Raw genomic sequence first — 17,481 nt, 5'->3', positions numbered from 1 at the left:
GTTATTCACAGAAAATATTTTACATTTAGAAAATGTAAAATATGGAATTTACAAAAAAGAAAAAAACCTAGTAGAACCAAGATGTTAATTTATCAAGGTCATAATATGCAATGTCATACACAGAAATCAACTCTTATTTCCATATTCTGGAAACAACTATTTGAAAATAAAAAATTAAAAAAGTTATACCTTTCATAGTAGTATCAAAAATATCAAATACCAAGGAATAAATCTAAGGAAGATGTGCAAGATCCCCCACTACAAACTATATGATTTTGCTGAGAGAAACTTAAGAAGACTTAAATAAATGTGGAAATATACCACATTCATAGACTGGAAGACTCAGTGTAATTAAGATGTCCATTTCACCCAAAATTGATCTAAAAATTAAGTATAATCATTATACTAATTCTAGACTTTTTTGAAGAAACTGACAGGATAATTCTAAAATTTATAAGGACATGGAAAGGATCTAGACTAGGAAAAAATCTTTACAAAGTGATCTAGAATAAAAACATAAGCTCTTAAAAGTTTACTTAATAACATTTTAAAATATATTCTGTTTGGAGGACTTACACTACCTGTTTCAAGTCTTATTATAAAGTTAAAATAATTAAAACAGATTTAAGTACTGGAATAAACATAGACAAACAGATTAAAGGAACAGAATAGAATCTAGAAATAGACTCACAAAAGCATCAATTGATTTTCACTCACGGCACCAAGTCAGGAAAAACAGAGAAGTGAAAGTCTTTTAACAAACAATGCTGAAAAATTGGAGATATATATATCCAGGTTAAGGTCTATTTAAATTCATAAACAAAAATTAATTTGAGCTGAATCAGAGACCTTAAGGTAAAACCCAAAACTCTAAAGTTTACAAAAAGAAAATATCTTCAACATCTTGGGAATTGGCAATGGTTTTTTGGACAAGAAGCAAAAAACACAATAAAAGAAAAAAACTGTTAATTGGACTTCACCAAAATTAAAAAAAATTATACCTGATAAAGGACTTGTACTCATAACACAAAAGCCAACAAATTAGTACTAAGATGATCGACTCAGTTAAAAATGGGGAAAAGCTGTAAATAGACCATTTACAAAAGATATGTGAGAACAGATAAGATATGTGAGAACAGATAAGCATATGATAAAAATGTTCACCGACAGTCATCAAGTCATTAAAGCACAAAATAACATTCTATATCCACCAAAATGATAACATCCAAGACCAACACACCAAAGGCTGGCCAGGATGTGGAACAACTGGAACTCTAAATACACTGTTGGTGGAGTATAAAAAAATGATGCAACTATTTTGGAGAACTGTTTGGCAGTTTCTTAGAAAGTAAAATATGTATTTGCCATATGACCCAGGAATTTTACTCAGGTATTTATCCAATGTAAGTGAAAACATTTATCTACAAAATGAGTTCTACAAGAATGCTCTCAGCAAACTTATACATACCAGATGCAAACTGGAAAGCACTGGAATGCCTATCAACAGGAAAAAGGATGAACAAATTGGGGTATAAAATGAAACATCAGTAATAAGGACTGAACCACTGATACCCCAAACAACATAAAAGTGTCTCCAAAACATCATGTTGAGAGAAAGACGCCAGATAAAATATACATATAGTATGAGTCTACACAGATGAAAGAAAAAGAAGCTACAGTGACACAAGTGGTTCCCTGGAGGAGAGACAGGACTGACTTGGAAGGGATATGAGGATACTTTCTGGAAAAGTTCGGAGGTAAGGAGGGGGCTAGTGGGAAAACCTCAAGTAGTCATAGAGCTCCTTTTCCATGCACGTTTTACCCACAACTCTTGGGTGAGGGTTACCCAATTCTGATTGTGCAGTGGAATTCCCTTGAGAAGGGATGTGGAATGCAGACTGTAAATATGTATAAAATGTTAACTGTATCATGGAAATAAACAAGGATCAAACAGTTAAGAAAAGCAAAGGCTATTTATTCTGAGCTTGACAGAATGAGGGAATCAGCAAATGTCACAAGTAGGAAAGCTTTAGAGTGAGCCCTGAGTCAAGGCAGCCTGTGTAGTTGGTTAGGGGAACACATGTGGCATTTTCAGTTGGTCCTAAGGTGGAAGCAGGGACAAAAATTAGTGAAACTGTCAGTTATTAATCAAGTTGGCTATTCTGGAGAAACTGTTAATAGAAATTATTGTTGCATTGTCACTAGAGATAGCAATCTGGCTTCCAGCAAAAGTTTGATTCACAACATTCTGTCTTCCTGGGTTGTTTATGGTAGATAGGGGAGTAGAGGCAGTCTCTCAGCAGTCATTAGATCAGAATGATTAATGGAGAGATGGAGAGTAAACATGACGCATAATGATCACAGGAAGCAATCAAGAACCTTAAGTATGACCTTTGAAAGTTAAACCCTTTACAAATTTTGTTCCATTTTTCTTAACCTGAATGCAAAGTTTATTAGCGCATTTAGCTACTGACTTCTAACCTCTTAAATTGTAGCTATCCGTATGAAAGAGATATCCTACATCTGCAGATGGCAGATTCGTTCACATTTCTATAGATCTGTCCAGTAAGCTCAACTTGTTATTGCTTGAAATTACTTTCCCATGGAAATGCAAAACTGGAAATTTATCTTCTAGGTACTGTCATTGGAACTAAAATATAGAGCATTTTAGAAGTGGTCTTAAAGTCTAGTTACTTATCTCCTGTTCAAATCTTCTCAAATTTTTGTAGAGTTCTTTTAATAGTTGTGAAATACATTCTTCTCAGACATAGGATATTTAGAATCTTAGAAGTAGGTCCTGATGTCAAAAATTAAGTTCTGACTAGTTTGGGGTGCGGGTAGAGAATCTTAGGAGGAATCCCACCCTCTCCAAATCAAGAAATTCAGTAGAAAGCCAACTGTCTACTTCTCAGAACTAAAAAAGCTAGAAAAATGTAGAGGAAAAAAATGGAAACTTTTTCCAAACATCAAGAATGGGTTAAGTATATATTTCACATTTAATAATATTATTATTAATCTTCACAATAGTCACACAATAAAGGCCCTTTGATCTCTTTCATAGGTAAAGAAATGGACTTAGAGAGGTTGATTTTCCAAGATCATAAGTAAAGAACATCGGTTTTAGTTAACACAGCTTATTGGTGAACAGTTAAATACTCTTGGAGTTAGAATGTCTGGATTCAAATCCTAATTCTACTGCTCACTATATGAGCTTGGAAAAGTTGCTTTGTTTCTCTAAGCTTTGATTTCCTCCTAAGGAAAATACAGACAACAATAGTAACCATTTTATAGAGTCGTGGTTGTAAGGATCAAACGAGATAAATGCAGATGCTCGATTTCTTATTTATGCGTGATATTTGAATCTGGACTGTCAGTGGCACCTGATTTCTTTACGAGTGAAGCCAATGATTCTCACCTACTTCTACAGCTCAGAGAAGAAGGCATGGCAAACAGTCTCCTTATCCTCTGCTTAGCAAAAAAAGCAAAAGCAAAAATTTCCAACCTATCATAAAAAGACATCAAATTACACGTGAGGAATTAATGAAGATGTGAAATAGCGTCTGATGAGACTTTAATGAAGTGATATCTGGATGTCTTTTTCCTTAGGGAATGGAATGTTTTAAAACTCTAAGCTTGAAGCAAAAATACAAATATGGCATAACCCAAGCATTCATCTTACGTAAGGTCAATTTCTGGCCTATCATATCTCCTATTCCACTCAGCCGAGCACAAGAAAATAACTGGAAGCATTTCAAACGTTCAGGTAAAGACGAGTTAATCACTGTCTGCAGACACATCCAGATGATTTGGAAGTTGAGAATCACTACAATCTAGTCCAAAGGGGTTTTAATTGCTCTTCTGGCTCAAAATGCATATAATATTATCAATATATTGTATCCTTCTAAGATAAACGACTTCTTTCTATTTTTCCAAGGACTAATATTTAAGTAGTCAAGAAATTTTTTTTGGCATCAGGTCAAGTATGGTTCAAGTTCCATTTCCACAAGATACTAAATTTCTCTCTGAGTCTCATCTGTTAAAACTACCTAATTTTATCCTATTACAGTTGTGAGGATTAAATGAAATCATGTATATAAAATGCTTAGCACAGTGAGTGTAGTGTATTAAGAAATCAATATATGGTAGCTATTACTATTATGTCCACTGAAAAACACTACAAAGAAGAGAAAAATGTAAGGAAGAAAAATATGTCACCAATAACCCCCCTTCCCCCATCCCAAATTCCCCAGTCCAAGGCAAACTACCTTGAACTTGTTGTCAGTCATCCTTTTTCTATACACGGTTTGTCTTTATAAAGCTCTGGTATCCTACTGCACAAATTAGATGCACTTTGGCTGGTTTTGTCTTTTCGGCCTATTAGTATAACTTATACATTTCCCCACCCCACTAACAAGAAGCTTCTTTAAGGCTAATAATGATTTTTTTCCTAGTTAGGAAGCCCTTGGGGATGACACAGTCTTGCTTGCCTCATCTTCCTACCCCTTTGAGACCTGATCTGATACTGAGACTCCTCAGCCTGTCACCATCATCACGTGGGACCACTACAAAAAACTCTAAGTGCTTACAGGGTGTGAGTGCAGGGAAGACCCCTCAGAGGCCCAAAGGCAGACTCTGCAGGACGCTGCAAGGCAGTGTGGAAAGGCTTACATTCCACAACCATCTGCTCCACTGCTTCTAAAATTTTCTCCCACACAGTACAACAGAAGCTGCTAAAAAAACAAAAACAGAGGCCCCAAACCTCCTCATCTGACTTAAGCTGAAGCTGCTTCTTCCTGGTCACCTTTTCGAATACCTTCTCTTCAAGGAAAAAACAAAATGTATTACTTGGCTTAACTATTTTTTTTAAAAAAGATTTATTTATTTTTATACAAGAGCTGGGGTACAGGCCAGAGGCACAGGAGGGTAAGAGGATTCACCAGAGAAAGAGCAGGGAGCAGAACAGGCAGACTGACGAAATACACTGCTGAGCAGTGGATGCGACAGGAGAGGTCTGCTGTGCCATGTGGGAATCTCCCTGGCCAGCTGGACTGTGGACAGCTTCACAGCGCTGTGCTCAACCCGCAGCGCCACCAGGGAGGCCCTTGGCTTAACTATTTTTAAATACTGCCAGGACATCAAAATTTAATTTGGTTTTCGACATTTCAGTTGCCCCAACTGTACCGCCCAAACTGACCTGACCCTCATTTTTCACTGAAACCACCTCTTGTTTTTTCAGAGAATAACTTCCTACCTAACTGTGGAGTCCAAAATTTCCCTCTAGTTAAAGAATTAGTGAAACATCATATAAAAATTGAATTTAAAGAAAATCACATAAAACATTTATTTTGGCTGACTATCAGGTTTTAGGGAGACTGTGGAACCACTGTTTGTTATTATTGTTCTTATTGTTGACCTTAAAAAAGCAGTTCTTGGGCCGCCCTGGTGGCGCAAGGGGTTAAGACGCAACCTATGAAGCAATCCACAGCCTCTGCAGCACAAGTTCGATCCCCGGCTAGCCAGGGAGTGACCCACATGGAGCAGCAGACCTCTCCTGTCTCGCCCGCTGCTCCCCTCAGCAGTGGATTTCATTCAATCCGCCTATTCTGTTCCCCTCTCTGACTCTAGTGAATCCTCTCAACCCCCACACCTCTGGCCTATACCCCAGCTCTTGTATGCATAAATAAAATAAATCTTTAAAAAAAAAAAAGCAGTTCTCCAGGAGAGCGATGGCCATGTAATTACGCAATGAAGACATTAAAATTAACTGAGAAAAAAAAGATGGAGGCTCTAAGTCTCAGGCTAAGGCTAAGGCCAAAGGCTCTGACTGTATCACTGACAAACGGAGAGACCTCAAGGTCACGCATCCCTGAGCATCGCGCCCCCAGCTTGAAAACAGGAAAAATCTCTGTTATTAGCCTGAAGAAATACTGAACCTGAACCTGATTGAAATAATACATGTAAAATTTATCTGTAGCTTGTAAAGAGCTATAAAAACATAACAGGGAAAGTATTTTGCTTTTAAATAAAATAGCAGGGGGAAAAAAAGACAATCTCCATCACATCCGACTGCCTTCTGAGTTTCTCCCTGTATAGTCAACAACTATGCAAAAAGGCTAAAATCCAGAGCATTCTGGATCATGTCACCCTTGGGTGTCCCGTTTTCCTCCGTGCATGCACCATGTTAATTAAAGGGCCGCTACCTTCATGCTATCAGAGGAGACTGATGTCAGAACAGCCTGACACGCTATCTCCATTACTCCACCTCTGGCCGGGCTAAGGAAAGTCAAGGAATTAGAGGCAGCAAGAACTAGGATCACTGAGGTCATTAGACTTTAAAACTAGAAAAGAGGTATACACAGCTTAGAATTTAGCGAAATGCCAAGAGACAGCTTTTCCCAAAGAGGGGAGGCCATGATCCAGACCCTCAGACGCCTGATTTTGCGCAGCTATTATATGTGACTCCTCCAGAGCCTGACGTCTGATCACATTTAAAATTCATTTTTTGCTTCTCTTTCCCTTCCTCCCCCACACACCATGTGTTCTTGCCCCACCTCCTACTTTCCCTCCTTTGATTTCTTTCCAGTCAGAGCCTTGACAGTCCGGTCAGCATACTCTCTGACCTCCCCCTGCGCTCTCTGGGCGCCATCGCCCCATCCTGACACCAAGCTTGTGGGGTCCTCTTTGGAAAGTCACACCTCATCCTTAGGAGAAGAGTTAGGAAATCGCTGCAAGCTGTATTACTCTTATTTACTAGGCAGATAAGGACTTTTAAATCCCAAGCTGTTTCCCTAGAAGGGAGAGAAGCAATGGTGGTTCCAGGCCCGCTGCTGGGGTCTGCAGGCCGGGGCTTTGGGCTGGTGGCGGGAGGGGCGCAGAGGGGCAGGAGGGGCGCAGAGGGGCAGGGAGGGGCGCAGAAGGGCAGGGAGGGGTGCAGAGGGGCAGGGAGGGATGCAGAAGGGCAGGGAGGGGCGCAGAGGGGCAGGAGGGGCACAGAGGGGCAGGAGGGGCGCAGAAGGGCAGGGAGGGATGCAGAAGGGCAGGGAGGGGCGCAGAGGGGCAGGAGGGGCGCAGAGGGCAGGAGGGGCGCAGAGGGGCAGGGAGGGGCATGCGGAGCTGGAGAGAAAGAAAAGGGGTAAAATAAGGGAAGGACTCGATGGGGAAGGGGACGGCCAGAAGCGAGGAAGGACGGTGGGCAAGTGGGGGGAGGGATACAGGGGAAAAGGGGCGGGGCTGGGGGGAGGCAGGGCGCCGGGACGGGGAGAAGCGAAGCGAGGTCTGGGGAGGGGCCAGGAGGCCCCCCCCCCCGCAGGTGCCCCCCCCCCTCCCCGCAGCCTTCGGCGTGTTCACCTCTGGCAGGAGGCGCCCGCCGATGTGCGGCCCGGGGCCCCCGATGAGCGACACCACGCCGTTGCAGTCCACCGTGCTGTTGCGCTTGACGCTGCGCCGCAGGCTGGGGAAGATGCGCGACGAGCGGCTGCCCTGGCTGTAGCCGCTGTAGCCGCTGTAGCTGCTGCGGCGCTCGCGCGCGCGGATGGGGATGAAGAGCGAGTCGCGCCGGCCCTCGCTCTCCTCCACCGTGCTGTGCTCGTCGTCCGCGAACTCGTTCTCCGAGCCCGGGTCCCGGAACCGGCCCGGCCCGCGGAAGCTGAAGATGCTGCTCTTGCTGTTGTGGCGCGAGAGGAACGGCGAGCCCGGGATGCTGAGCAGGGACTGCAGGGGAGAGAGGGGGACAGGTCAGGCTCCCGCGCCCCCGGCATGCCCGGCGTCCGACTGCTGCTTACCACCCGTCACCGCTCACTTATTATTATTATTATTTTGCTGCCCATGGCCTCAGGTGTGCGGCCTTGGCAGCCAACCAGCCATTCCCAAATGCCCCTCCCTGCTCGTGCACGCACTGGAAAGACGCTTCATCTGCTGCCCTGGGTCGCTCATCCCCTAGTGACTACATCAGTCCCCATTCCTTGGGGTTATGCGCTCACATGGGCCAGTACTTCAATTTTATTAAGTTAAATTAAACTGTTAATTTGCCCACACTTGGCAAAAGAGCAGAGAATTTAAAAAGGGCAACGTCTCTTTCATCCTTTCAATGAGGACGTGCCCAAGAGGTGGTCTTCAAACTGTGCCAACAGTGGTCTTCAAACTTTTTTGTTCAGTTGAAAATTATATATGTCCCCTGCTCCATTTTAAAGTCAACCTGATTTTTTGTTTTGAAATGTTTAAATATTTATAAATTACGTAATTCCAAGCACTGACATTTTTAAATAAAATTCTTCCTCACCACTTAATATTTTTCCTCATTTTTCTCCTTCAATTCATACTTCCATTAAACGTTTTCTCGAGAATTTTATGCTAATATGTATTTTTATGGTTTAATGTATTGCACGGACCACTTTTGAATACTTTTCTTGAATATACAAACATACATTTAATTACTAAGCTTAAAAAGAAGACTTTATACAAAATCAATACACAAGTCTGTTGCTCTCCTACATGTATATAATGAACTGGAATAGAAATGAAGAAAAGAATCCTACTTACAGAAGCATTAAAAAATATTAACAGCCTAGGAATAAACCTAACAAAGGAGGTGAAAGATCTATTCAACAAAAACTGTAATACATCATTAAAATACTTTAATACATCATTAAAAGAAATAGAAGGCACAGTTAATATATAACAAAGAAGCCAAGAGTATACAATGCAGAAAGGAAACAAATGGTGCTGGAAAAACTGGAGAAGCACAAGCAGAAAATTGAACCTAGATTACTCTCTCATGCCAAACACAAAAATTAACTCAAAATGGATTAAAGACTTGGATGCAAGACCAGAAACCATAAAACACATGGAAGAAAACACAGGCAAAACACTCCATGACAATGGCTTCAGTGATGTCTTCTGGGACTTGACTCCAATGGCAAGAAAAAAAAAACAAAAATAAATGGATGGGACGACATCAAACTATAAAGCTACTATCACAGCACTAAAGAAACGATCATTAAAACAGAAAGACATACTACTGAGTGAGAGAAAATATATGTACAGCATACATCTGACAAGGGGTTAATATCCAAGATCTACAAAGAACTAATAAAATTCAACAAAAAGAAAACAAAAACAAAAAAAAAAAATGGGCAGAAGAGATAGACACTTCTCCAAGAGGAGATACAGATGGACATGAGGTACATGAAAAATGTTCAACATACTTATCATCGGAGAACTGAGAATCAAAATCATAATGAGAGAGAGAGACGAGAAGGACCAACATGTTGGTGAGGATGTGAAGAAAAAGGAATCCACGTACACTGTTTGTGGAATACAGACTGGTCAAGCAGCTATGGAAAACAGTATAGAGGTTTCTCAAAATATTAAAAATAGATCTACCCTATGATCCAGCAAGTCGATACCTAGGTATCTACTGAAGAATATGAAAGTGCTAAATCAAGGAATGCACACACCCCTGTGTTCACTGCAGCACTAGCTCAATGGCCATGCTACAGAAACAACCTAAGTGCCCAGCACCAGAGCAGAGGATTAACCACATGATGGGATACTACTCAGCTGCCCAAACAGATGAAATCTTGCCATTTGCAATAATACAGATGGAACTGGAGGGTGTATGGTAAGTGAAATAAGTCAGAAGGAGAAAGACAAATATTGGATGATTTTACTTATATGTGGAATATACAGAAACAAAACAAGGAACTGACAAAACAAAGCCTAGAAATGTAACTGCAGAAGGGAGGCCATTAGAGGGTAGGAGCAAAGTGAGGTGGGGTGCAATGGTCTATTGTCAAGGACTTTGGTGGTGGGGTGGTGACATACATCTGAGGAGGTGCTGTCATATTCCCCTAAATCTTATATAGTGTTGTAAACCAGTGTTACCTCAGTGAATGAATGAATGACTGTAACACGGTTATACAATTATTAAAAAAAAGAAAAAAATTTAAGTTTCTCTTTTAATGAGATGAATGAGTTTGTATTTTTAAATTGGTGTTTTCGCGTTTAAATGCTTACAGATAGTATTTAGTATTAGAATTAGACATGGTTCAACATCAGTCTCTCCCCCACCCCTTTTCTAATATTAGATTTTAAATGCCGAGAACCTTACTCATGTAAATAGTATGCTGGAACAAAATAATTTGGTTATAGTAACGTTACTCAATTCTTTGAACTCCTTCCATATAATCTGCCAAAATCACATGGTCAGCTATCACCAAAATTTATTTTAATGATCTATCAGCTGAAATAGGTCTTGTTTCAATTTTGTTGAAAGCAAAGAGCTTAAAAACTACCCAGTTTGCTAAAGTATTTATTACCTAATAGTTAGAAGCAATGCATTTATTAATTTCTGAGGCTACCTGAAAAGTTATACTATTTATTAATAATTATATGGGATTATTCTTATAGGTGTTACTCTTTTAGTTAAACTTAACTAAAAAAGGAAAGATTGGATAATCAAATATGTTAATTGCTATATATCATTGCAAATATTTATTTTAATAAAATGATTTTCTTATCACATTATCTCTTTGTACATAGTAGATACAATGTTCATTTTAATTATCATGTTTTTAGCTGAGCCACCCACCCACCTCATTTGCCCCATATCTCCACTGGTCACTGCCTCATTTCTCATAGCAAGTTTCCCTGGATTGAAGCCATGGTTTCGTGCCAGGCCAAGGCTGGATGCTGACATTACCTGGCATTTGAGGTCTGCATATTAGGAAAGAGGTTTGATTTACTTGACAAATGATCGTCAAATACCTACTGTGTACTAAGTGATGAGGATATAGAAATAAACACTACATGGTTTCTGCCCTCTTGGAACTGTGGTCTAGTGGGAAATAGAAGTACTAATGAATATTTACACCAGACTGTTCTTAACCTTAAGGAAAGTGTTAAGGAAGATAGGAAAGTAGTAAGGAAGATAAAGATCAATTCAGTGACCTGAATTAAACTCTTAGAAATCAGGATCCTGAGATAATACATACTAAAAGGAAACAATTTATCTTTTGTTCCTTAATTCCTTGTTCTACTTTTGGCAAAACAGTTGACTCTGTGGGAGGGGAAAAGATTATCTGACCCATTTCTCTCTGTGCCCAGCATCCAATCCTTAGCCCCTTGCCTGAGGAGATACATTCTGACCAGTTTCCAGGCTCAGAATCCTGCCTCCATTAACTCCTGGGGTCCAGGCTAGTTTATGGGATGAGGAGACTTTATGTCCTGTTTTCAAAATCTCTATCAACCCACAGGAGCTTCTGGTTCTTTTCAGGCAACTATGTCACACCTAACAAAAAATACTACCTTAGGTCTAAGTGTCTGCTTAGGAGAATGGCTCTGAGTGTTCTCGAGTTCGGGGACTGGCGAGCACAGTCCACAGAAAAGTTAACTGGGGGTTTCAGGGCATCCGTGCCAGCTCTCTATTGGGATGAGGCTTAACAATTCTGGGACATTTAGAATGTGATAAATTGGTGATTTTGAATATTCTATTTCTGTGCTGTTTTTTACTTCAGCACTGGTTCCTTGAGCACGGTCTAGGGACTCTTGGGCCTCCCTGTGACCCTATTAGAGGATCCATGAGGTAAAACTACTTTATAACAACATTTTCTCACAAGTGTACCGTGGGTGCCATGAGCCTGTCAGTTTCATAATCTCTCAAGACTTTTCTGGTAAGACTAGAGGTGATTATGAAAGTGACTTTTGAATATTGTGTCAGTATTTTAAACTCAGTGAACCAATATTTCCCAAATAATCAATGCACAATGCTACAAATCATTCATGAGTTAAAGAAACATGGTGAAAAACAGAGCAAAGGTTTTGAACATAACAGAGATGAAATCACTGATGTAGTTTCAGATTTATATCTCAAGTAACCATCAAAAATCTACCTCTGTCAAGTTTCAGAATAGCAGCAAAGACGACTCACAATTATCTGAAAAGGCTATTAAAATAGTCCTTCCTTTTCTAACCACTTCTGTGTGAAATGAGATTTTCTTTCTACTTCATCCAAAAGAACACAGAGCAAAAGCAGGTATGCTATTCCAGCTGTCTTCTGAGAAAATCTAAACAATAATACTTTACCCACTATTTTTTTTTGTTTGAAAAATTATGTAATTTGTGTTCAACATGTAAGCAGGTCTATCACTATTTTAGAATGAATTAGTAAACAAATGTTTTAAAATTCCTGTCCCCACACCCCACTGTGATTACTGAGGTAAAGGAGGTTTACATTGTTATCTGCTCTGGGGGTTTTAGGTTCAAACCTCTACAAATGTATACTTTCACACCCCGCCCACCATCAGCACCCCAACAATCCTCCACCATGTTCCACTGGGCCCCTTCTTTTTTCTAACTTCATTATAATTTCTAAAATGATAAATCAAAAGCACATTTTAAAACAGCTCTTTGGAATGCTCAGTAACTTTGAAAGATATGAAGAGGTCCTCAGATCAAAAATTTTAATAGCTATTGTAATAAAATAATTAAAATACTTCCACAAAAATGGACTCAGTCTAGTATTTGTAAACTGTCTTAACCCCTATAAGAACAGTAATAATTCTACAGAAAACTGGGTAGGAGACGCAGGTTGAGCAGGAAATGACTCAAGATGACCTCAGAAGATCTGGCAATAAAGGAAACCACATGCACTGGACTATGGCGTGGGAGACTGAAGCCGCACTGATGATCAGGCCGAGAGAGGGGTGGGTGGTACTGACTGTGTGTAGGAACACAGGCTGACTGTGTGTAGGAACACAGCCTCTTCAGAAGATCTCAGATTCAAGTTTTGGCTCTACCACCCACTAGCTATATAACCCGGGGTGAGTTAGCTTGTCTCCCTAGCCTCAGTTTCCTCAGCCATTCTTTAGACAAAACTAGAAAAAGTGCAAGAGAGTCGTGGGACAAAACGCATTACCGCCGCATGTATGGGGTTTGGAAGCAAGTCTCGGCAGTGAGCCCTGGTGTCTAGGAACCTACAATCTCTATTCAGATGGGAAATCAGAGGAAGTGGACATTTTCATGCAAAGCAGGACATCTCAGAAGCCTAATTTTATTTTTTGAGCGAGGGAGCAATCAGCACAACTCTGTGCTAAAGGCTACAGATTAATCAGAGGCCATTCTCCAGCAAAGTGTCAACGGCAGGAAGGTGTTCATTAACTAGCTCTGCGATGGCTCTCCAGACACAGCTTGCATTACAACAGAGTGGCAATTGCTCCTTCCCCAAGAAGGCTGAGATGAGAAAGGTGAGGTGAAGTGGGAGAGAGATGGCTTATTTAGGCAGTAAATAAGTCCTAGAAGGGGCTACATCAGATGTATAAAAGTCCTCTCCACTCATTTGTCCAACAGGTATCTGGGAGCCAGCCACGTGCAAGGAGCTGTTCTCGTCTAAAAGAGAAACATAAGCACATAGAATAGCACAGAGTAAAATGCAGCACGCCATGAGGTACATATAAAACATAAAGAAATGTCCATTGATTCTTTCTCATTGGAACAAGGATGGAATGGGTAGGTCAGCGAAGCTTTCTTGAGAGACACATGTGAAGAATAAAAGTGATGTGGCTATCCAGAGATGGACAACAGGGCATCTTAGAGAGCGCGTTTCTGGAGCAAAACAGCATAGAAAACAAGTATCACTATGAGAAGCATGTAGTAGTTCATTCTGGCTTAAGGACAGGGTGTTCGATGGGCACAGTGACTAGAGGTTAGAAGGGCAGGCTGTCCAGGGGAGGAGGGTGCCGTGAAGTCCTCGCTGCAGAGCTGGGCCTTCCTAGTAAGCAGGGGAGTCCCCTCCCCCTTCTTTGTCACTATCTAAACTGACTATATTTACCGAAAACTAGAGACTGCCAAGTGTTCCTTCTTCAGCTCCCTACTTTTTACTATACACCTTTTCATATCCATCCTCCTGTGCTTTCCTGACATTTGGGGGAACAAGGTGCCCCCTTCCTGTTAGAGACTATATCTCACAAGTTCTAAGACTGTATTCTATTATTTTATGCCATTTTTTTTACCTTCATTCCCCCCCACAGATTTTAAAAATGTGAATTTTCATCCGTACTCATTTAAATAAGCTTGGCTGCGAAGTCTCTGCCCATTCCCTCTACCTGCTGCTCACTGTGGCGCCACCCGCACACGCATCCCGAGATGGGATGGGTCTGTAATGTTCTTGGTGCTTTGGCCAGCTAGACCCAGTGCTGACTTCCCGAAGCATCTCTCCTGGATTCTTTTAGCACCACTAGTGACATCTCCCCTGTTCTCCATCAAGAGTCCATCTCTGATGTCCGTGAACACTGACCGCCACATCCTGGCCCACTGTTCCTTCACCTGACACATCGTCTCATTGCTGGCTTCAGTCACCACCTCTCAGCTCAGGGCCAACTTCTTGTGTCGTCATTTAACTATTTGTGTCGAAAAGACCTCTCTACTTGGGTAGGTGTCCTATGAGACCCCCAAAATATATTGTGTGATAATATTTCTAGTAATAGAATAGCCTCCAATTATTCCTAAATCCTCTTTCCTCTCTTTCTCTTAGTCTCCCCTTTTCACTGAAGTTGGGTAAAACGTTCAAACTACCATAGGTTAATTTACCGGCATGGCGCTATATACTAGAACTAGCCACACTCAAAAAAGGTGACCTGTAGAGTCTCATGACTTCATAAACCTACAGTTATACACACTTCTTTAAGAGAGACATTTGAATTAAATCTGATGTCCGGGTGCTAAAAGAGAGAAGTTCTTTCTGGTGTCTCAAAACCCAAGGCCAGCTGGAGTCACACAGACGTCACTGCCGAAGCAAGTCTGCTGGAGGTGACCACTGTCCTAGGGCTGGCTCCAGAGCAGAGCAGGGAGGGCAGCATTTGACCAGAAGAAGCCCCCAATACTCTAGCAATGCTTCCTCCTAAAGGAGGACAATAAGGAGCCAGGACAGGACTGAGGATGTAGAGAGGGGCCTGGAAAATGCGAAGCAAGGGGGAATGTGAGAAGCAAGTAGGGTTAGGAAAACCAGCATTTCTTAGGTTCACCTGACCCAGCAGAGTTTACCTGATTCATGATGGAAAATTTCCTTCCTATCCTGTTGTCTGGCAGCCGAAAGCCCTTCCTTCTCATGCCGTCTTCGGATTCTGACTTAAACACCTTCTCAGGATCTCCTTTCTCCTCTCCTTCAGAGAGTTCCTTTTGCTTCTTCTTCTTTCTCCGGTTACGTCTTTCCTTGGCACTCTTGGAGCTGAGTTTAGAAATTTCAGATGAGCTCCGAGGAGAGCCTACCCCTTCTTCACCCTCCTCCTCTATGGCGTCTTCTGAGACAGTTCCCGCTGAAGTGGCCATGGCGGCAGCCTGGAAAGGAGCCAGAGCAACAGACCAGGTCAGGAGCAAGAAACAGGTCATTTCCTTTCCCTCATACAAGGGAGAGGGAAGAAAGGAGAAGGAAAACCAGCCTGTCTGAGGAGACAGAGGCCAGGGCCCGGCTCCCCCACGTCAGGTCCCCCTGTGTGGTAGCACACACCCCAAAGTGACTAGAGAGAGCCAAGTGGCGAAGAACTTGGGATTTATTTTCTTGAGCATCTCAGATGAGAGCTCGGCTACCTTCCTGGTACCAAAGCCTCCTCTCTGGGCAACTCTGAAAATGGATGCTAAGAAACAGCATTTCACAGCCCGGGCTCAACAGTGGAAAAAATACATGTATATTTGATAAGATTAGAAAGTAAAGAATTACAGTAGTGTGGTCACAAGTTTATTTTTTAAATTTTACTTTAATATTTGGCCTTTGTATGTTCCTTTCAATTAAAATCAATACTTTTTTTTTTTTTAAGATTTATTTATTTATTTATACAAGCATTGAGTGCAGTCAGAAGCGTGGGAGGGTGAGAGGATTCACCAGAGCCAGAGTGGGGAACAAATCAGGCAGACCGACGAAGTACACTGCTGAGGGGAGCAGCAGGCGGCAGGAGAGGTCTGTGCGCCATGTGGGACCCTCATCGGTGGCCGGGGATGGAACCGGCGCTGCAGAGGATGCAGGCAGCTTCGCAGCCCAGCGCTCAACCGCTGCGCCACCAGGGGAGGCCCTAAAATCAATACTTTTTATGATCATAAAGAAACTCTAAAGGAGATGCTGTTTCCTTCAATTAAAGGGCTGTGCTTACACAAAGCACAAGCTAAATTGCTCTGACCACTGTTTTCATCCTGGTCATCTTAGCAGTTGAACAGGTGAGAAATTCAACCGAAGACCTTATTAACAAATAATCTGGTCATTAACAAAAATAGAATAATTGGTTCAACCATCTGTTTTTGTAATAGGTATTATTTTTATCAGATCGATGACTTCTGCTTGACAATGTGCCTTGAAAAGATCAAGTGGAGTGAGTGCTGACCAGGTGGGACCTTGGTCATGGCGATCTGGCAGGAAGGCCTATTGCAAAGACCTGATTACCCACCTGTGCCTCTTCCTGTTGCTTCTTAAGTTGCTCCAACATTGCTTTGAACTCAGCCTCTTTTTGCTCTGCCTCTTCCAGAGTGGCCTGATTCTGTTCTTCATAGGCCATGGCCACCACAGCCAAGATCAAGTTCACCAGGTAGAAAGAACCCACAAAGATGACCAAGACGAAGAAGATCATGTATGTCTTCCCAGCTGCCCGTAAGGTCTGGAAAGACAAAGACCAATTTCTTGCATCAGATGAACCAGGCTAAAAATAAGTCATGGGCTGATTTTCCTTTGTAGGGGGACTAAAGCATTTTGATCAGGACAGTCCTTCCTTGTGTGATGTCTTCGTCCTGAACAGCATTTAGCATCCCCTATTATGGCCAAGGGCCTCCCCATCCTTAACTCACAGGAGACATTAGCAGGACCTCCCACTTGCTGAGGACAATGTTCTTCTAGTTACAAGTATTCCCGATACACCCCTTTCATAAAGAAGCTTGTTTTGTTTATTTTTAATGGAAAACATGTTCTGGATCAAGAATTATATTTGACTTTGTGGTTGGTTCTAAAACAAGAATAAAGAAAAGAATACAAGACAATTCAGCTCATTCATCTACTAGCTCTCAAAGAACACTAATGGAAATATTCCACCTTTGGACCGGGCCCAAGTCACAGGAATTTCCCATCTTGAGTGATAACCTTCCTTATTCTTTTGTATTAGGCTGTATTTTTTTTTTTAATAGAGGCATGTTTTAATTTATTTATTTGTTTGTTTGTTTGTTTGTTTGTTTATACAAGCACTGGGTACAGTCAGAAGCGTGGGAGGGTGAGAGAATTCACCAGAGCCAGAGCGGGGAGCAGAGTAGGTAGAAGGACCAAATCACACTGCTGAGGGGAGCAGCGGGCGGCAGGAGAGGTCTGCGTGCCATGCGGGACCCTCCTCCGGTGGCCGGGGAGCAGCTGGGGGTTGAACCGGCGCCGCAGAGGCCACGGGCAGCTTCGCAACCCAGCGCTCAACCGTAGCGCCACCGGGGAGTAGGCTGCATTTTAAAAGAGGGATATGATGTAAG

At 41.9% G+C, this 17,481-nt stretch overlaps 1 protein-coding gene across 4 annotated transcripts in view; it reads right to left on the bottom strand.

The window, feature by feature from the left end:
- SCN8A (sodium voltage-gated channel alpha subunit 8) overlaps positions 1 to 17,481 on the bottom strand; it is a gene marked incomplete at both ends in the record, with an annotated part of 105,817 nt that overhangs the window by 49,568 nt on the left and 38,768 nt on the right. For 2 of the 4 annotated variants that reach the window (XM_084256348.1, XM_084256349.1), the window contains 3 exons: positions 7,348 to 7,710; positions 15,037 to 15,330; positions 16,428 to 16,634. In XM_084256348.1, coding sequence (XP_084112474.1) covers positions 7,348 to 7,710; positions 15,037 to 15,330; positions 16,428 to 16,634 — 864 coding nt within the window. Of the gene's footprint in view, positions 1 to 7,314; positions 7,711 to 15,036; positions 15,331 to 16,427; positions 16,635 to 17,481 lie in introns of all 4 variants that reach the window. The other 2 variants (XM_084256346.1, XM_084256347.1) reach the window with 2 other exon arrangements.

Source organism: Talpa europaea (genome assembly GCF_964194135.1).
Source record: "Talpa europaea genome assembly, chromosome: 15".
NCBI lineage: Eukaryota > Metazoa > Chordata > Mammalia > Eulipotyphla > Talpidae > Talpa > Talpa europaea.
The sequence above is the reverse complement of the archived record's forward strand: the minus strand, read 5'-3'. Positions and strand labels throughout refer to the sequence as shown.